This window comes from Vipera berus (assembly GCF_964194415.1).
Source record: "Vipera berus genome assembly, chromosome: 2".
Taxonomy (NCBI): Eukaryota; Metazoa; Chordata; class Lepidosauria; order Squamata; family Viperidae; genus Vipera; species Vipera berus.
In genome coordinates, this window is record NC_138203.1 from 55,256,332 (window position 1) to 55,278,207 (window position 21,876).

The 21,876-nt window shown below is 36.0% G+C and overlaps 1 protein-coding gene across 1 annotated transcript in view; it reads right to left on the bottom strand.

The window, feature by feature from the left end:
• CEP120 (centrosomal protein 120) overlaps nucleotides 1-21,876 on the bottom strand; it is a 47,306-nt gene that overhangs the window by 14,179 nt on the left and 11,251 nt on the right. Inside the window, exons 5-18 of the mRNA XM_081321766.1 lie at nucleotides 20,943-21,091; nucleotides 19,748-19,945; nucleotides 18,914-19,141; nucleotides 18,576-18,780; nucleotides 17,164-17,332; nucleotides 13,824-13,973; nucleotides 9,227-9,409; nucleotides 7,292-7,388; nucleotides 7,065-7,205; nucleotides 5,064-5,153; nucleotides 4,331-4,423; nucleotides 3,691-3,852; nucleotides 1,986-2,108; nucleotides 751-849 (exon numbers count right to left, since the gene is read on the bottom strand). Of these exons, the coding sequence (XP_081177892.1) occupies nucleotides 751-849; nucleotides 1,986-2,108; nucleotides 3,691-3,852; nucleotides 4,331-4,423; nucleotides 5,064-5,153; nucleotides 7,065-7,205; nucleotides 7,292-7,388; nucleotides 9,227-9,409; nucleotides 13,824-13,973; nucleotides 17,164-17,332; nucleotides 18,576-18,780; nucleotides 18,914-19,141; nucleotides 19,748-19,945; nucleotides 20,943-21,091 (2,087 nt within the window). The remainder of the gene's footprint in view (nucleotides 1-750; nucleotides 850-1,985; nucleotides 2,109-3,690; nucleotides 3,853-4,330; nucleotides 4,424-5,063; nucleotides 5,154-7,064; nucleotides 7,206-7,291; nucleotides 7,389-9,226; nucleotides 9,410-13,823; nucleotides 13,974-17,163; nucleotides 17,333-18,575; nucleotides 18,781-18,913; nucleotides 19,142-19,747; nucleotides 19,946-20,942; nucleotides 21,092-21,876) is intronic.

Genomic DNA, 21,876 nt, shown 5'->3' on the forward strand with positions numbered 1-21,876 from the left:
AGCCAATGGGGAAGCCAGATTCTCTTAACAATTGTGTTACTAACTTAACAACTGCAATGATTCACTTAACAACTGTGGCTAGAAAAGTCGTAAAATGGGGCAAACCTCACTTAACATATGTCTTACTTAACATAAATTTTGGGCTCAATTGTGGTTGTAAGTCGAGGATAACCTGTATCACCATAACTTGTTCAAAAAATAATTTTGTGGAGCGGTAGCTTTGGTTCCACCAATATGACGGAAAACATGTTCTTGCTACTGTTATGTCATCAAGACTTATGTCCATAATTTTTCTTTAGAATTTAAAATTTTATATTTTGAGAGGCACAACTATATCTATTCTTGGATAAATTTCTTCTCATAAATTCAGTTAATTAATAAAAATGGCAAGCCATCTTTTCTTTAGCCACCACTTTTTACATCCTACCCCTTATAATTTCTCTACAGCAGAAATTAGAGAGAAATGTATACAACAGAGGAGTAAACATAAAATGGGGAATTTCAGAAAGGTAGAATCTAATAAAACTTTTTTTTATTAGAAGTACAATTTAATAAAGCTTTTCATTCCAGAGTGTGTGAAAGCTAAAAGCTGATGAAAAGAATAATCAGCCAGACATCTGATGTGCTCTCTATGAATTCATCATAGCAGGGATGCTTAACTAGATCAATTATTAGATTTGTCCAGCAATCCCTACCACCCTTTATGGAGAAATTCCTTATGCATTCATTTACTTTATTTTTGTTACACACCTGTTTTAGCCTTGCTAGTTCCTTCAAAGCTCGTGCCCATTGTTGCTTATAATGTAGTTTTGCTTTAGTAGCCGATTCCAATTTTCTTTCAAGATCCCCCTAGTAAAAAATATAATCTTATCAATATATAGTACAGTTAAAAAAAACCTGAACGACTCTTTATATAAACAGATACACAGAATTTGGATTTCAAAAATTTCTTGGTACAATATGCACCATTAAATTGTTATGCAACTTAATGTAAATATTGTGACATAATATTCTCATTTAAGTGAGAACCTTATTTTTATTTTCAAACAAAGCATAATTAGATTAATCTGTACTCCAAGACAGTTCATATAAAGTTTTTAAACATTTCAAAGGATTAGATAACATTTAATTTTGTATAATGCACATTAGCATTCTTTTTTAGTTTAACTGAATATGAAGTGTCTTTGTATATATTATCAGTGAATTGTAGTTAATGTCTGTTTTCCATTTGCTCAGACTGTAAGGTTAAATCCTCAATATGAACGATCACATTTCTGTAATAAATGACTACCTGCCTTCAAAATTAGCAGAAAATAGTATACTCTTTGATTTCTTTCTTATAGTAATACTGCCATTTGGACTTCTAAAATAGTCCATTCTTAAACCTACTTCTGTTTTAGATATGAAAAACTGAATTATTCTATTGGTATACTATTAGTATACTATTATACTATTGGTAGCTTTTAGGACCTTATATTGTTAATATTAGGTTAATAATGTACTAATGTACTAAGCCAGGGGTCCCCAACCCCCGGTCCATGGACCAGTACCAGGCTGCGGTATGCCAGCAACTGGTTCGTACAAACAAGCAAAGCCCCATCCGTGAGATGCAGGCAGCACGCACCCTCTGATCCACAGAAAAACCTTTCTCCATGGAACCCATCCCTGGGGCCCAAAAGGTTGGGGACCTCTGTACTAAGCCATCAAAATAAAGCTCTGACCTAGAATGAATCATGATTTTTTAGTTATCAATAATAATTTGAAAAAAATGCACCAATAAATTAATAAATAAACCACGGCTTACAGAGGGATACTATCACTGGCTGTTTCCCTGTTACTTTGCTTTATCCACATTTTGGCTGCTGTTAAAATGTAAAATTGATTTCCTGCTTTTCTTAAGTGAGTTATAATGCTATTAATGCATGCTGTGCTTTAGGAATAAATACAATTGAAAAGGAGTTGGGATTAGAAGTTGATAGCTGTACCTTCTCTAAAGTTAGAATGCCTATTTCTGATTGCATTCGGATTTCCGGTCTGTTACTTTGTTGCTCCTTATATTGCTGAAATTCTTTCTCCAGAACCTTATGTTTGTTTTCTGCCTGGCATAGCTGTTTTCAGAAACAAATAATCTGAATGGATTTAACACTTGCAGGGTCCATAACACAGAGCTGAGAGGAACATTTTTTTGGCCAACATAACAGATATTACATTTATAATATATGCTCATAAGCTCCCAAAACTTCTCCAGAACTTCCGAAGTCCTCTAGAAGAACAGATTTAGAGGGAAAATAGAAAGTGTATCAATAACAATTCTCTGGTAACATGGATTTATCTCTTTGATTCGCTCATCACTGGGTGGAATAAAACCATTCTTGGGAACAATACATACACCTTGCCTATGAAAGTTAATTAACTTCAAGTTAAACTCAACAGAATCTGGAGATTGTGTGGATGGCTGATGTGTATACATGTTGTTGGACTTTCTGCCACAGAACAACACTGAGGATAATTAAATACAAAATGGCTTTAATAACTATTTATCAATCTCAGTTTTGATTAACTTCCACTGTTATAGTTTAGTTTCTGCACTAGTAGTGAGGTGTCTTATTTTCATATAAAGCATATGTTGTGTTTCCAAATGTACAAAAAAGACACCAGCTTCATAATACAACTTAGAAAGCTATTAAATATATTTTGGGAGAACATTTGAAGTCAAATCAGAGAATTTCAAAACTTCCCTAGTATGTAAAAAAAAAGGAAGCAAATATTTGAGGATAAAAATGTTATGGTGAGAATGTGGGAGTTAACTTAATGTCTCTATTAGGGATAGTACAGCCAGATGTTTGGCTTGACCATTAAAAACAATTTTTAACGTTGTCTTTGTGTGGAAGTTCTTTCTTAGAAAATATGCCGGATTTCTGCTCTTGTTTCAAGTGGCGGCAGAGGATAAAATGTACTGCTTTTTGCTTGCCTTTATCTTTTTGTGTTACTATTAGCTGATGTTGTATTGTCTTATCCTTACATTTTATATTAACAATTTAATTACTGAATATGAACAAAATGTATGGCTTTACTTATGAATGGCTGTAATGAAGTTTAAAACAACATATGACTAGGAAAAAAATAATTCCTATAGGCAAAGAATGTACAAGGCAACTCCCAATACACACGTGCACGTACACACACACACACACACACACACACACACACACACACACACAGAGGAAAGCTGTAGGAAATGAAAAATGTGGATAAAATCCACATGACCGAAACAAACGTAATAGATACAAAAATGCTGTTCCGTGAGGTTTTTAATGTCAAGACCCTTCAAAGCCTGACACTGAACAATTGAGAAACCAGTGTTAAGTATATATAGTTGATCTTCAGGATTAAAGAAAGGGATGCTTTAGTAGCAATGCCATTCTTAGATAATTTAGACCAGGGGTCCTCAAACTTGGCCCTTTTATGACTTGTGGACTTCGACTCCCAGAATTCCTCAGCTAGCGTGCCTGGCTGAGGAATTCTGGGAGTCGAAGTCCACAAGTCATAAAAGGGCCAAGTTTGAAGACCCGTGATTTAGACATTTATTAATCGAATTGAGAGCACTAGTAGATTTGCTTTTAAAATTTATATGTATTTCTAGAATTAATGAATAATTTAGTTAAGTTGGAAAATATAAACAGCACGTACTTGTTCTTGTGCACGGATCTTATCCTCCTCAAATTGCCTAATTCTCCCCCTTTCCAACTCAATCTGGTGTGCACATTCTTGTCTGACTCGCCGTATTGTATCTTGAACTTCCTGCTGATTTCGTTCATGTTCTGCTTGGAGCTCCTTCTTTAACCGCTGGAGCTTAAAATGAGTTTTTATAAAAGCAATTTGAAAACACACATTCACATCTGAACAACTTAGTATTTGGCATTACTTTACAAATGAGTCCATTACAAATGAGTCCATTTGTTTCTCTGTACTCTCAAAAATCACTGCATGTAGTTACCGTAACTCTTTAACTAACTTTTTTAATAAACTACTGTACATTATCACTTTATCCAGTTATCTTTATCCAGAGAGCTTGAAATAGATCTTAAAACATTTGATAAAAGTTTGCAAAGATATACCTTGTCAATCAGCAAAAGTTACACACAGAAAATAAAATATGGCATTTTATGCCAATTTTCAAGGATCTATCAAGAAAAAAATCCAGATGCATATTGCTGGCAAAAAGTATAACACAAAAATACTTAAAATGACTGGAAATCACTGTGACAAAAAGACTGTGGTTTTTTTTAATGTACTGTACAATGGATAGCATAGTTTGGCATCCATTTACCTCAGTTTCAGCATTGACAAGCTGTTTTTCACGTTTTTCTAAGTCGGTCAAAGTTTTTTGAAGTTTTTCTTCCAAAACTGTATACTCTGCAACCTAAGGTGTATATAGAAGAAAGTAAAGTAGACCAAATGGGAAATATTGAAATATTTCTAAAGATTTAACCTAAATATTGTCCTTTTAGTTGAATGGCTCATAGTTTTGATACTCAAACTTTTGAAGAAACAGGACAGAACTCTGTTGAGGAAAACTAATAATATCACGGAAAACCAAGAAAATGAATGATTAAAGATGCACAATTAGGCTCTGCTATACATACTGAATTCTGAAGTATCAATATAAATTTTCTGTTTTTCTAACAATGGCAGACTACCTTAATTTCTGAATCAAAAAACCCCCCAAAGTTCCTAGACCTAGACTATAACTCTGTGTATGACTTATTTAATAGTCTTTCAGACTTGGTGAACCATTTGTATAAAATGAATGAAATGGATTCCCTGTACCTGTATTATTGTTTAGAGAAAATAGACATTTTTATACACTTAAGAGGAATAAAAAATAATGCAGCTTAACATGTGAATAGTAATAAATTCTGTTCTATTTTTAAAATGAGCTACCTATGGTATTTTATGTAATTTACCATTTACAGAAAATTCTTGGTACTGCTCCTGTTTAAAGATTATCATGGCAAATGGTTTCAGAAGACAATGACATATGGGAATTCTAAAGCACTTACTTTTTTCTTTACCAAGGCTTCTCTTTCTCTATCCCTTTTTTTCCACTCTTCTGCCAGTGCCTGCATATGAGCCAACTCCTTCTTCTTCAACTACAAAAAGCACTGTTTTGTTTTATTTTGGAAAAAAAAGGGCAACGTACACAGTTCTATCATTAAAGCTTCCACTTATTGTATCATGTACAGTCCAGGTTATCAGATATAACAAAGAATACTTACATTATATTTGAAGATCCATTATCAATGGATAGTTCCTTTAGGTGAAAAACTAAATCTAAAGAGTCATTACTGACAAGTACATGTGCACGTACACTATATAATTTGTATTTTTCTGGGTTTCCTCCTGGTACTTAAGTTTAATATGTAGATAATATTGTTTTGCAATATTATGAAAGTCCATGAATAGGAGATTCTGAGCAGCTAGATCAAAACATTAACAGTAATATTCTGGACTTCCAATATATCGTAATGAAAATCATGATTTGTAAGAGAAATTGCCCGTCTAAATCCCCACTCTAGTTGAGCATTTCATGAGAATAGCTTAAATTAGATAATTTAAAACCTGGTCAAATCCTTAAGAAATAGCAAGTAAACATTACTTGAATATCTATTGTGGTCATTTTGTTTTATGTATTCCCGCCTATTTATCTCTTGGAATAATAGCTTTTGTAATTTTACTCCACATTAATGAAGTAGTCAGTGACCTAAAAGGTTTTTATTCATACCCTAGAACTCAATCATGGATCTCTTTGTTTTACCACACCTTGGTTATGTCTACATTCAATTAATTAGACTTGCACCTTGCTTTATGTCTAAGAGATATTCATGACATGCATGAATATTTTCTATTTTTCCCACAACAAATCTTGGAGGTTAGGTTGGATGTAGGCATTGCAATTCACTGGGTGATACCACACATCCATCCACCAAAGCAGCAGACTGCCTTTTATACTGAAAAAAGCAGTAGAATCCTGCACATTCCACTGCCAGATAATATAAAAGGCAATCTGCTGCTTTAGTGGGTGGATGTGTGGTATCACCCAGTGAATTACAATGCCTGAAGATGGCTTTAAACCTCTTTCTCTCTCAGGTCCTAATCCAATACTTTAACCAAAACACCACACTGGCTTTCCTCTGGGCTTTTAACCTTTACTTTGCAATTACTCTACATTTAAGTATTGACAGACTTTGGGAACAATTTGATGTTTCTGATTTTTGTTTATATCATGTTTTCCCAAAAGTAAGACCTACCCTAGCTTGATTTTGGGGCATGGGCCTAATGTAAGCCCTACACCAAATATAAGCCCTAGGGCGGGGTGGGTGGAGCTGCCCCACGTGCCCTGCACCCGCTTACCATTGCAGCCTGCCTCTCAATGGTCCACTTCTTCTGCAGCATCCCCCGGCCTGCACTTGGCCGTTAGAGGCCTTTCCGGAAGGCCTCTGCAGCTGAGACTTGAGCTATGGAGAGAACCGAGCTATGGATTTAATCCTTAGCTCAGTTCTTGGATGCAGAGGCCTTTCTGGAAGATCTCTGATGGTGAAATGCAGGCCGGAGCTCCATTCTGTTCCTTTGGCTACAGAAGAAGTGGGCCGGCTGGGTGGGGCTGTCAGTGCCGCTGCTGCGATGTGAGTGGAAAAGACAACCCTGAATATAAGACCTGGAGCCTCATTTGGGGGCAAAAAAAAAGACCAGGTCTTATTTTTGAGGAAACATGGTAGGAAGGCTGCATAAAGAGCTTTCTGCTTCTAGACTTGCCTTTTGCATTGGGTATTGCCACAACTAATGTTTTCCTCTTTGCTTATCCTACTTGGCTACCTTTTATGTATCAGCCTGATTTTTTTATATTGAAGAATTCCAAACCATGTGAAGTATTCATTCATTGTGCTTGCCCAACATTACAGCAAATGCAGTTGTATGATGTAGCTAAAGGACTGGAGGTTATTTTTTCTTTCACTCATCTAAGTAGATCCACAGTTTAACAGCTATAAAAATTATGAAATAACCTGATTCTCAAAAAGATCTTCTTGTAGTTCCTTCCACATTTCTAGTTCAAGTGCTGCTTTATATTCCAGTGTTTCTCTTGGTTCAGTATGGACTTCAGGCTGTACTTTAGGAACTCCTAGTAGCTCATCAGCACCTAAACACTAAACATGGAGTAAAATAAATACTTTCAAATGATTTCTAATGGAATGCTTTCTCTCTTAATCTGAAACGATACATATTCATTTACCTGAGAAGAATCAGACACTATAACTTCATGCATTTTCACAAGTCCATAGTCTTCTAGAGTCACAATATATGAAAGATCTGCAATCTTGTTGCTTGGCCTATAAAGCAAATAACACATTTCAGCTATAAAAGAAAGTTCTTGCACAAACAATAAAGAGAGAGATAAACATTTTTCAATTATAAAACTACATAGCTATCATATCTTGACATTAAACAGGATTTCCCTCTTAATCCTGGAAGTATGTTTTTTTAAAAAAAATGCATACTTTTATATTGCTATTGTTAAGATTGCCAGAATTTCCCAGACTCTTCTAAAAGCTCAGGTTCTTTACATCTTGACATGATTTTTTTTTAAATTGAGATAACTTGGTACCTGCTGAAAGACCAACAGGATTTAAAAGATGTGTTTCATTTAAACAAAAAGCAGAGAATTATTTTGCATTAGATTTGCTGGCCCATGCTCCAACAGGAGACTGAGATGATGATTATTAATCCTATATATTAGCTAGCCTTTTAATAGTATATCAAGTATGTCCTCAAATCCTATTACTATTTATCTTAGATATATTCATATGTACCTCAGTTGTATAGCACCACACCCTAATTAGTCCATATAAGAGTGCTAATGTTTTAAGAACAAAAGTCAGCCTTTTAAACTACTCTTTCTTTTCCTGAACAATTAGGAAAACCAGTTTAAAAATCCAAACCAATTTTTTGACACCTTGTAAAATCTGAAAGTATGGATATAGGTTGACAAGTCTTGATGAATTATAGGCTCTTTTAATTGTTTTGGTTGAGTCAAAAAATGAAATCTTCACTCGGCAAAACCTTTATTTACAGTTTACATTTCCCACTCATTTTCATTAATACCTAATAATTCCTTATGCAAGTACAATAAAATATTGAGTACCTAGATATAAGAAAAACAAATATAAATAGCATAACTGAAATAGTCCAACCTAAGCAGAGAACTAGTGTAATTACATTAGAAAATAGAGGGAAATATTTCCCTGCATCAGGGGCTAAAGCTAATTAGATTTGAAGCAGTGCCATCTAGTGGCTGTTATATTTGGCTACACAGTGATTCATGATTTATCTTCTAGCAATACTGAAATATCAAATCTAAATGATCAAATACAATTTGGAATTCAAATATATTCTCCTAAAATGGAAAAAGGTGTACAAAGTATTAATGCATTATATTAAGTTATTAAATGAGTATTAAGTAATGAAATAAGTTAATAAATATTACATCATTAAAAACAGATTTGTCAAGTTGAAAAAGAGAAAAGTAAACTCTTCATTCTAATCTATATAAAACTAAACTCTGCATTTTTATTACAGGCAGTCCTTGCTTAATGACCACAATTGGCACCAATTCCATTGCTAAGCACTACCGTCATTAAGTGAGACATCATGTCACAGTAATGAGGTTACAACTTCACTTCCGTGATGGCTGAGCAAATTGCCCGCAGTTGTGAAGGGAGTCAAGGGAGGCTTCTCCATTGACTCTTCTTGTCAGAAGCCAGTTGCGAAGCACACAAATGGCAATCATGCAGTTGGGGATGCTTTGACAACTATAAATGTCTTCCAACTGTGAAGGGCTCAAATCTCGATCATATTACCTGAAGGATGTTGCAACAGTCTTAAGTATGATCGGTCATAAGGTTATTTTTCAGTGCCCTCATAAATGAAGCAGCTGCTAAGCAGGGAAGTTGTTAAGTAAGCACTACCTGTATAATACAGAATGTGTCAATGCTAGTGTTTCTAAACCTTAGCAACTTTAAGATGTATGGAGTTCAACTCCCAGAATTCCTCCAGCCAACATAAAAACTGAAGTCCGTACATCGTAGTTGTTGAGGTTGAGAAACACTGATCTATAGTATTAAAAAGAATTGGCTGTACTGCAGGAATCCCAATTTTTCAAAATATTTACCCCTGTGCGGCTGTAAAAGGAATAGTTTCACTGAAGGTCTGACGCCAACACTGCTCGCCATTTCCTCCTAGAAAACGTGTTTTTTCCATGGCCAAAATCTTTGAAAGCTGGAGTCTTGCAACTCCTAGAAGCAAGTCTTTAGTTGTTTTATCTTTATGCCACAGTTCCACCAGCAGTGGTAACCTGAAATACAGGAAGAAAATAGGTAATTTACTAGAAACTACTTTTTTTTGTCAGTCTTCCCCTATTTTTCCTCACTGAAAGTATGCACCTTTTATTCTTCAAATGTCACTTTGCTTGGAATTAAGGTGCAAACTATAAGTACTCTAACCTGGTTATACACAATAAGAATGGAAGAATGCAGTAAACAACTATATATTTTTCTACAAGTTAAAGTATTTTAATTAAATTGTTTAGCATTTAATATAAAGAAATAAGCACATATTAGATTGTTTTGCTTTTAATATAAACAAATAAGCCTAAGTAAATGCTTTAAAAATACCATCACCTGAAATTTAAAGATACACATATTTGTGATTTACTCAAATGATATGTCAATTCATCCTAAAAGAAATCAAAGTACTACAATATATTTTTAGACTTTATCTGCCATTTTATGTTTTATGATTCTAAAAATAGGAGGCAATTCTAGATTGGAACTTCAACGCAGTTGTTATTTTAATTTTTCCATTCCATTTCCATTGATATTTGAAAGCTCATTGTAACACATTTGCATTGTCACAACAGCTATCAGTGTTCATAAACACGCTCTGATATATTTACTTTTTCAATTGACAAGTATTAGTTTCTAAAAGTACATTTGGTTTAAAATAAGCCTTGCTAGTTTTATAGGCTTCAGTTGTTTAATCTGGGTCACTACATGATAAAATACAGAATCCTTTTCATGACAGTAGCAGGCAAAGGTTGGAATACTGGACATATAATGAAATCTTATTTTTCCACCATGAATTTCCTTACCTGACATGCTCCTCCCAAGAATAACCTTTTTTTTTAAAGGCCTTGTTAGTGGCTACAAACAAGAATGATCTTTTAACCAATTAAGGGGCTGATGAACAATATTAGTAACAGCACCAAAGAATAGTAGTATTGATATGTCAATAACCAAAACCTCCTCTCTCCAAGATTAGAAGCACAAATCCAAATGTCCATTAAACTGTTGAAGCAGCAGGAAAAAAAGTGCCAAAATTAAACTAACATGGCTATAAGGGACACCATGTTAACAGAGAAACATTGTGTTCCAATATACCATACAGATTTTTATTTACCTGCACTGGATTGTATGCATAGGAAGCTTCTGCTATGGAGCCTGAAACTCTGTGTAAGAATCCCTTGACAAGTAGATGTGTTTAAGTTACTCTTAAATACCTCTATGCAGATATGAGTAGTAACTTGAATCATGAGCTGCATTGGCTTCCGGTTGCTCTCCGGGTGAGATTCAAAGTGCTGGTGATGACCTATAAAGCCCTAAATGGCTTGGGTCTGGGATATTTGAGGGAACACCTGCTGCCAGCATCAAGTTCCCTTCGTCCAGTGTGCTCGCAGAGGGAGGGTCTTCTCAGGGTGCCGCCGGTAAAAGATTGCCGGCGGATAACACCCAGGGAGAGGGCCTTTTCTGTGGGTGCGCCTGCCCTCTGGAACCAGCTGCCCGTGGAGCTCAGGACTGCCCCTGACCTACGCTCATTCCGCCGGGACCTGAAGACTTGGCTCTTTGAGCTCTCTGACCCAGGCTGAGAATTTTAACTGGGGTTTTATTTTCAGGGATAATTTAATCTTTTAATTCTCTTTTAACTTTGTATTTTATATTGATGTGATTTTAAAATGCCCTGTAAACCGCCCTGAGTCCTTCGGGAAAGGGCGGTATATAAATCTAATAAAATCTAAATCTAAAATCTAAATTAGGTTTGCTTTTAAAATCGTTATTTGAGAAATTGCAAAGGGCAGGGGCAAAAAGTACAACAAAAAGATGTGCTTAATGGTTTTGAGAATCCAGACAATCTGACCATGTACAAGAAGCTAAAACAGTTTGAATGAGGGCTGCATTGCAACCTAAAGTCCACAATGTTTGTAATCAACCTACAGCCTAACTGCTAAAACTAAACTTGATCTAGGTGAAACAGTATCTCTGATTGAGAAGATCCAGCCTGATGAGGAGAGCCCATGAACAGCTGCTGTAATTAAATATAAAAGTCTTCTGGGCCACTTGGAAGCCACCAGGACGATTTCTACCTTCTCCAGATATTTTAGAAAGGGGAGTGATGAGAAGATGTGTAGATATTTTGCTAATTTATGTTTAGAGCATCCTAGGCTAATGCTTCTTTTTTGAAGAATCAGGAAATGAATTAGGGCAACTTGCAGCTGATTAGCAATGCAAAGAGGTCTATTTAAAGTCTGACACATTCATGGTGATCACAGTAGCCTTGGAGGATCTGCTCTCCAAGATTCATGTTGAACCTATGTCCTGTTCAATCATCTGCCTAACATGTACGGCTTTCAGAGAAGAAAAAAGAATTGCCTTTCAGATTCCCAGGGAAAGAATACTGGGATCAGAGGGAGATTCGGTGAAGATTACTTGTCTGATTTAGCAACAGAAATACAGATGGACGGTGGTCCCACCAATCTCATGCTGAGGGAAATATTCTCCACTATGCTGCTACGATTCATCAGATTATTTGGTTTAACATTATCAATCAGAGGTAGTAGCCCACGTGGCTCCTGCCTCCTCCTAGGCAATTGACAAAAAAACTTCTTGGCATGAGTATGAGGAATAAAGTGGATAATGTTTATCAATAAGGCTGTGCTTGAAGGACTTAACAGAAATAGCAATTCTAGCCATTTAAGACTGTTCTGATCTGATCAGAAAGTCAGGGACTTCCTGGATTGTCAAGAGGTCCATACAGACCCACAAAGAAGAGAAATTGATATTTAAATTATGGATATAGAAAAAAATAAGAAAGTGTAAATTTAGTGAAGAGTAAAAACTGGCTAGGACATTGTTCTCTACTGCCTCCTAAGTGATACAAAGGAAAATTATTTGATCCTGCCTACTGGAACAATGCTAAGAGACGCATACTAATGATACTTTTAATTGGAAGTCAGAGGTCCATAGCTATGTAGAGTTCTGCAGAGTTTGGTAGTAGTCTCTCTAGTCCTTTTTAACATCTACATGAAGCTGAGTGAAATAATCTGTTGCCATGAGGTGAGGAATGCTGACAATACTCGGTTATATATCTCTACCTGTGGTGGAGTGATGTGGTTGACATTTTGTCCCAGAGTGGGAACTTGAAGGGGTTTGTATGGGGAGCTTCAGCTGAAATCTGGCAAGTCTGTGTGGTTCTGGATTTGGGGGCTTTCTGCTTCTGGGATGTTACCATCTTTGGTACTGGATGAAGTGGCACACTGCCCCAGAGGGATCTAGTGTGCAACACAGGTTTCTTCTAGACTCACAACTCCTACTTTGCACAGCTTCGTGTTAAGTATCACTTGTGATCCTTCCTGGAATGTGAAGCTCTACTTACAGTCACTCATACCCGGGCCATCTTCAGAATAGATTATTGTAACATGCTCTATAGGGGGCTGCCCTTGAAAAACATTCAGAAGCTTCAGCTGGTGCAATTGAATTTTGTACCTTGATTTGATCTGTGCTTGGGAAATTTTACCTGTTTTTCATTGTTTTTAATTTATGCTTTTATTCATGTATTTATATGGTTTTATTACAATAGTGTAAACTGTCCAGAGTCACTTAGGTTAGATGGGTAGTCTATAAATTTAGCAAATAAATAAATGCAATTATTAAATTCAATACTTGTTCTGCATTTTCACTGTAGCATTACAAAACTAACAACCTCTATTAGTTCCTGCAGTGGCATATATGTTCTTAGTTTTAAAAGTAATATCACAAATTTCTGAGGCAATTATGATGACAATTTGATCTATTTTTTTCTGCTTGTTAATCTATGATTTGTATAAAGGTAAAGGTAAAGGTTCCACCGCACATGCGTGCTAGTCATTTCTGACTCTAGGGGCTCATCTCCGTTTCAAAGCTGAAGAGCCAGTGCTTGTCCGAGGACGTCTCCGTGGTCATGTGGCCGGCATGACTAGACGCCAAAGGCGCACGGAACGCTGTTACCTTCCCACCGTAGTGGACCCTATTTTTCTACTTGCATTTTTACGTGCTTTCGAACTGCTAGGTTGGCAGAAGCTGGGACCAGTAACAGGCGCTCACTCTGTTACGTGGCACTCGGGATTCGACCCACCAAACTGCCGACCTTCTGATCGACAAGCTCAGCGTCCTAACCCACTGAGCCACCACGTCCCTTATGATTTGTATAGGTCAATTCAAAGTTGTAAATTCTACTCCTCATAAAAAGGTAGGATCACATACTTTTAAAACAACCAGAACTTCTTTTTTAAAAAACATTGTACAAACGTAGGGACAAGATACATTTGCTATTTGAACAAAAAAGTGATTTAGAACAAATTTAAACGGTAAACATCTTAGTACAGGAAAGGTAGTTTACATAGATGTGAACATATTAATGTATCCATTATTAAAACAATATCTCAGAACATCAGTTACCTGCAAAAGGTATCTTGAAGCTGATGGGGCATAGTTGCAAAATCAAATGCACAGTAAGATTGTGGAAGAAATACTTCCATGTTTTTTCTTACTTCCACAGGAGGATTTGTCATAATGGGTGCAGCGCTGCCAAAAAATGGATATGAATACCTATGGAGGAAGAAAAAAATAATATCAAATCAATCTGGCCATCAGTAATTTTAAGCAAATTTCAGGAAATATAATTTAAATTCAAAGTACTAATAGCTTAATAACATCTTTGAACTTGAAAATTGCAAAGTGCAGTATTAATTATAAAATCTGTCAGGGAGACTGAAGTAATAGTAATCTCACTACACATCTGTAGGTCTCATTTTATTGCAATACATCCAGAGAAGATTGAGCAGAATTCTATTTATGAAATGGGGATTCCTTGATATCGCAAACAAAAAAAAACTTGGGATAGTTTTTTAAATTTATCTGAATAAGGGTAAGAAAAACTAATGAAAGGAAAAGGAGAAAAGAGGAGGAAAAGGGAAGTCTACATTCTACCAGGGACACAGTTTTCCCAAAGATCACTGAATAATTAAGTTTTTGCAGCTTATTTTCAGCAGTGATCTCCTCCCCTCCCCTCAAATGAACAGGCCTATCTTGTGTATTATCTTAACAGTCCCAGATCATTTTTTATAAGACAAAAGTGGAAACTTATATTTAATACCATCAAAATAACCTCATGCCTAATACAATTTCAAATGAAAATAATTTAAATTATCTCAAAATATTGCCCACGGAACTAATAAAACTGCTTCTACTAATCAAGCAAAGGTCTTCTGCTTCTGTGGAATAGGCTAAAAATATACAAATACTTTTTGTAGTTATAGTCCAGTCCAAATAGGGGAATATGTGTGTGCATATGAGAGACACTGAAAGGCAGAGGAGAACTGGGAATAGATGATTTATCAGAAGAGACATGATTAGGAGAATGTTTTGGCTGACATCATGCCAAGCCATGCAGTTTATCTGATTTTGATCTGATGTGATCTTTCAATCAAACATAGCAAGGTTTATGAGTTGTTGATAAAACTAACCAATTGTGGTTTATTCAACAAACCATGGTGGAATCAGACATATAAAATCAGTCTACATAAAAGTGATCTTTGGCAGTATTTTGAAGGGATGTTATCTCCCTATAAAAGAGTGGGATTAAAGCCTCTCACTCCTAAAAAGTCTCCAGTTCCTGCCCACCTAGCAGTTTGGAAGTATGCAAGTGCAAGTAGATAAATAGGTACCAATTAAATGGGGCTCATTAACAGGGACATTAAAAGAAGCCCTCAACTGGGCATCCCCTGGGCGACGGTGATGTCAGTGGCTAATCCTTTCAACCCAGAAGTGCCTCAGTTTTTCCAACATGAATGGGACGGGACTCCTAAAAAGGATTATTTAGTTCGTACTAAAGACTTATTTTTGCTGCTGATGGCTATTTCTAAAACATTAACATATTAAATCTAGAACAGCATCTGATGGCATCACCATCTGTAGTGGATTTTCTATCAGGTTGAAAACAAGATCAAATTTAAGTCTGTACAGGAAATATATAGTGAAGTTTTGAATGTGCATATCACAATTCGGTCTAATATTAAAGACTCTAGAAAGAGTACAGAGAAGAGCAACAAATATGATTGGGGGACTGGAGGCTAAAACATATAGGGAACAGTTGCTGGAATTGGGTATGTGTAGTTTAATGAAGAGAAGGGTGAGGGGTGACACGATAGCAGTGTTCCAATATCTCAGGGGCCGCCACAAAGAAGAGGGAGCCAAGCTATTCTCCAAAGCACCTGAAAGCAGGACAAGAAGCAATGGATGGAAACTAGTCAAGGAGAGAAGCAACCTAGAACTAAGGAGAAACTTCCTGACAGTTAGAACAACTAACCAGTGGAACAACCTGCCTCCAGAAGTGGTGAATGCTCCAACACTGGAAGTTTTTAAGAAGAGACTGGACAGCCATTTGTCTGAAATGGTATAGGGTTTCCTGCCTTAGCAGGGGGTTGGACTAGATGACCTCCAAGGTCCCTTCCAACTTCTTCTTCTTATTATTATTATTATTATTATTATTATTATTATTATTATTATTATTATTACTTCAGGGGAGATATATTTCATTTGGACTTTTCTTCTCTCCTATAAAAACATTCTTCCCTGTATTTGTATCCCAAGGGGTATTTAATGTCTAATAGAATGATCATATTCCAAATCACATCATGTACGACAGAATACTAAAAGAGGTCCAGACAAAAATTAAATGCTTCCATTACTACTTAGTGATGCCCTACCTAGAAACTAAGTGGCTACAGCAGTATTTTCAATTGTAAAAAGTACACAAAATAAGAGGAACTTTCAGGAAAACTGTTTACAAAAAGAAACTAAAATATCTGCATTCTTTAATAGGTACTTTTACATAAATACCACTTGTATTCACATAGTATATTAAACCATAATTTACTTTAAACCAAATTTACTAAATAATCCACAAGCCGCCCATAGATTAGTAACTAAACTAAGTTAAGCTATAAATTATACTTTGCTACTAATAATGCCACATATAATATTCTAGAATAGAATCTAGAAAAGCACATCATGATTTAGCTTAATAAACTCTGCCATAGTATGACAAATCCAAAGCGGGTCGAATCCCGAGTGCCGCGTAACAGAGTGAGCACCTGTTACTCGTCCCAGCTTCTGCCAACCTAGCAGTTCGAAAGCACGTAAAAATGCAAGTAGAAAAATAGGGACCACTACGGTGGGAAGGTAACAGCGTTCTGTGTGCCTTTGGCGTCTAGTCATGCCGGCCACATGACCACGGAGACGTCCTCGGACAAGCGCTGGCTCTTCGGCTTTGAAACGGAGATGAGCACCGCCCCCTAGAGTCAGAAACGACTAGCACGCATGTGCGGGGGAACCTTTACCTTTACCTTAAAACATTACTATTTTATTTTCCTTATATATCATTCCATTGTTAAGCAGGAAATCTCCAATTTAGCATCCTGGTTAGCCAATTTATTGCTTTTTATCTCAAAATGTCTGGAATCCCAGAAAAGATACACTGGTATTCAAAAATAATAATTTGTTACAATATATCAGAAAGGAACGAGTGCGAAGAATCTCAACATTTCTAGGAGAAAACAATGTATTTAAGATTTTTGTATTTATTAACAAGAAAATATCCTCCAAAGTAAATGCCATAAAATAGTTTTTTCACAGTGTTTATTTAAGATCTAGACCTGTATCTTAAGATTTTACATTGTTTTACATAGCAAAAATAAATCATGCCTTCCCAATGCATTACAATGTAAAGCTTTCATACCTTAACATACAATTAACAGGAAATCCAGCATCCAGATTATGTACAGCTCTTAAATCTACCGAAAAACAAAAATGATGGGATGATGCAGGAACAGCAATTTTTTGTCCTGTAGTAGATTCAGAAGTACTGGGATGTTGAGTCTGAGAAGCAGGGTGTTTGCTTTTCAAAGCTGCAAATATAAACACAAAATTAACTTTTTAAAAAGTGTTAAGCTTTTTTTCCAATAAAAGCTTCTCCATATAGAGTAGCAATAGTTTTAAATAAGTGTAAGTTACTATTACTCTAAGGTGGTGTGATGGCTCAGTGATTAAAGATGCTGAACTTGTCAGCTGGAAAGCTGACAGCCGGATTCGAGATCTGAGTGCTACATGACAGGATGAGCTCCCATTATTTGCCCCAGATCCTGCCAACCTAGCAGTAGGAAAGGATGCAAGTGCAATTAGATAAATAGGTACCATTTCGGTGGGGAAGTAACAGCATTCTGTGCACCTCAGCATATAATCATCACAAGACCATTGAAGTGTCGTTGGCCATGCTGGCTCCCTTGCCTAAGAAATGGAGTTGAACACTGCCCCCTAGAGTCAGATTTGACTGGACAGAGGAAACTTTTTCCATTATTACTCTAGTTTTATTTGTTAAAAACACAATTCTCAACCATATGTATATATCTATTATTATAGGTTCATAAAAAATATTCCATGTGGCATCTTGAAGACAAATATTCAGGATAATATTTCTGGCAGATTAGTATTTACAAAATATATTTTCACATTTCAAGAGGCTTCCATATAAAAACAAAACCATATAAAGCAGGGGTCGCCAACCTGTGGGCAACGGGTTAGGCTGGCCAACGCGCACACGTGTGCGTGTACTCACGCCTACTCGTGCTAGCGCCGCTGCCATGCAAATGGGGAACCCTGAACGCCATGTGACAAAAACAGGGTGCCACTGTGAAAACGAGGTGCCATGGGCCGAAAATGGGCCGCTGTGAGCTGAAAACAGGGTGCCGCTAGTGAGTGTCACACGGGGGCTAGCACCGCCCCGTTTGCATCATGTCTGCTCGCAGCCCCATTTGTGTGTGTGAGCATGTAAAATCCTTTCTCCTCTTTTTCTCTCCGGTCCACCAACCGAGAAAGGTTGGAGACCTCTGGTATAAAAACTGGTGTTTTTATACTAGCAGTTTATTTTAAAATGAAATATGAAACCTACAACCATAAACAGATGATGCTCTCAAACTAAACATAAAGGAATTCCATAGGTAGGAATTCCATCTATTCAGAGCTTTTAGAATGTTTTAAATTAAATCAAATCATTGTGCAGAGTAAAAAAAAAATTCTATGAGGCTGCTATAAAAAAGATACAAGGAAAGAATAAGTTTGGGTTATGAGATATAGGTTCTGTCCAATTATTACCTTTTTTCTGTAATTTTGGATTTTTGTCATATTGAATACTTTCTACTTCACTTTCTGTAGCATCCTCTTTTATGGGGGGAGAATGTTGTGTCTGAGGTAGAATATCTTGGGAGTCATTTTCAGGTCTCACTTCTTTATCATGTGTTGGGGACAAACCTTTTTTCACATTTTCAGTCTCAGCCTTTGCAGCTGATTGGATTATAGGCTGAACAAACAGAAAGCAATGTTTATGACTAGCATTAATTTCATTTTCATGTAAAAATGATCATCAGTATATTTTTATTGTATTCTGCACTTTAAATAGTAACAAAAACTAAGTAACAAAAAATGAGCTGCACCTGACAAACTCTGCCATCCTTCTGAAGTGATACCGATACTCCAACAGTAGGTGCCATATCCAAAGGCAAGGGTGGCAGTTTCTGCCGAGCTCTATTAGGTGGAACAAGAATAAATGCTCCTTCTATAGCTACTGGATGCTGGCAAATTTCGGTACTTCCATTCTTTAATAAGCTAGTTAAAAGAATTTCAGTGCTTCCAAGAGATTGGTCCCCACAACAAAGATGAATCTAGAATTCAGAAGAGCATTATTAGGGAAAAAAAGTAAACAAATAGATCATACTGATTAGTCATATTTCAAGAACTTACACAATCACCTCCAAATGCAAGCACTAAAGATGATACACAAATATTCATAATGAATCATAGATTAACTTCTTATGGAAGCAAGGATTCCCCAGAATTTTGATTTTCCTCAGATTATCGTATTTCTCAAAATCCCTAATACTTCAAGTCACAATTTAGCAGCAGCTTCAAATAAACATATTACAGGACATGAGTCACAACTCACAACCCAAACAAGGACAGCAAAACTGATCCAGAGATTAATTGTACTACTAAACCGTGCAGAGACTTCATCATTACATGTAGATGTTAGATCATTTCTACTTAAACACCTCACAAGCCGAGGGAAATGCTGCCTGCCATTAAAGTATAACAAGAATATCTCCAATTTTGCTGATGCATGAGCCTATTGAATTATATTGCTTTTCTGTAGGGCCAAAACCTTTGTGCACATGCCAGACTGGACTGTGATTAGTCCACAGGATTATCTCAGATTCTAGAACAAACTATTAAGGTTTAAACTGTCGAACAAAAATGATAAAACTGCTTACCTGCAACTTTGAGTGAGCAAAAAAATAAGCTCTTAGAACTTCAATGCTGCTGCGTATTCTAACAGATGCTCTTTCTGGTTCAAAGTTTGGATTCATCAGGTCGGTAAATGGTTCATTGGTAACATCATTACCAAGGAGTGAATAGTAAAAGAAGAATTCAGGCTGTCGTTCTGGAATTTTCACTGTGGTAGGTATTAACTATTGTGAATGTAGAGGAAAACACAAAACAGACTATGCATCCTCAGACTGATCATTTGGATCTATGAGCATTCACCTGCATTTCCACTATAAAGATTCTTCCACATTATACTAAATTTATTTAGGCACTTAAATATTTAGCAAATATAAAATCAGAGGATTTGAAGATAAGAGTAACTATTAGCTCCTGCTCATTTTTTTAGCTACTCTCATCAGGACAGAATACAGTTAATTTAGATTTTTAGTTTTTAGAGCAAGAAATAAAAAGAGAGAGAGATAACAGGACCATGCATAATGCAAATATAATTTGAAGTGATTCAGAACTTGCATAATCCAGTCCCTCACTAATACTCATTAACAAAGCTTGTCTAATTCCAGGTTTCTGTGCAAGTGATGTGACCCACTGAAAGAAGCAATTAAAGTTAATGAAACACAAAGCAGTCACAGCTGAAAAAAAATATGGACAGCTTTAATGAGCAGAGATGGGTGCTATGCAATAAAAAGCCTTGGTGGAGCAGTGGGCTAATGCCTCCTTAAGTAACACCAGTTGCCTGCAATTAGTGCAGGTTCGAGTCCCACCAGGCTCAAGGTTGACTCAGCCTTCCAAGGTAGGTAAAATGAGGACCCAGATTGTTGGGGGCAATAAGCTGACTTTGTAAAAAATGCTGCTTGGGGGGGCGGGCGAAAGCCCTAATAAGCAGGCATATACATAGAATGAAGGCTATTGCTAAGCACATTGATTTGTGCTTCTTAGATTGTAAGCTGCCCTGAGTCTTCAGAAAAGGGCGGGATATAAATTGGATTAAAAATAAAAGGTTCAAAATATTTCTTTCTAATAATTTTAAAGAGTATATGCAATTCCAGGTTTGATAATATTACAAAGTCATCATGCACTGTGAAGATCATGCTTTATAAAATCTTGTACATGGTAACCAAATATGAATTTGCATTCACTACAAGAACTTAGCCATTTAAAAACATGAATCAATATTATTACCTGTTCTAACTGTGTAGCAAATGCAATAGTAACTGACAAAACAAAATAGTCACGACAATATTCTGCTGGTCCAATTTGATGATATCCTTCCTCTTCATTCAGCACAGGTACAAGATTTTTGGGGTCCAATCCAGGAAACTGAAAAGATACTTTAAAAAAGAAGAAATTTGACTTGGACTTTCTGAAAAAAAATGATCCAAAAGTTGGGTAGATAACAGAAGTATTACGTAATAGATTTTTATGCTGTGAATACCAATGCCAATTTGATCACTGCAGTTTATAAAAGTTGTGCCTCAAGAAAACTAAAACATTTCCTAGTAGATATAAAACTGTATAAATTTATTACACATTTATGTATATATTTATGTGTGTGTGTGTGTGTGTGTGTGTGTGCGCGCGCACACGTGTGTGTGTATTCTTTGATAGGTAGGTAAACACACATTTACACACAAAATTTTTAAACCTATCTTTTAATAAATATGAATCGGTCAATTCTTTATCAACTTGGAACAATCTAGCATAATTTGGTATTGAAAGTGATTCCTAAATATCACATTTTTTATATTGTAAAGCATTTCCATATATTTATTCCTGTGTACTACCGAGGAGGACTGCAATAAAGTATACCAGTTTAACTGAAGATCATTAGTACAAACAGATATTATAGCACTGTTCATAGACAGTGGGCACAATGCCTGGGTTTAAATAAACTGGCTTTATTATGTTATACAAACTGTCTATAAATCAAACAAATTTAACACAAAGGCTGCAAGAAAATGTTATGAAGCATACGGATGAAAAGAAATTCCACCATATGACATACAGTACATGTTAAGTTTATACTCTGCATAAATTTACAACAGAATATAAAAAAGCTTTAGGACAAAGAATTTAAAAGTATGAAGAGTAAAACCATAATGTTGAATAAAGTTTA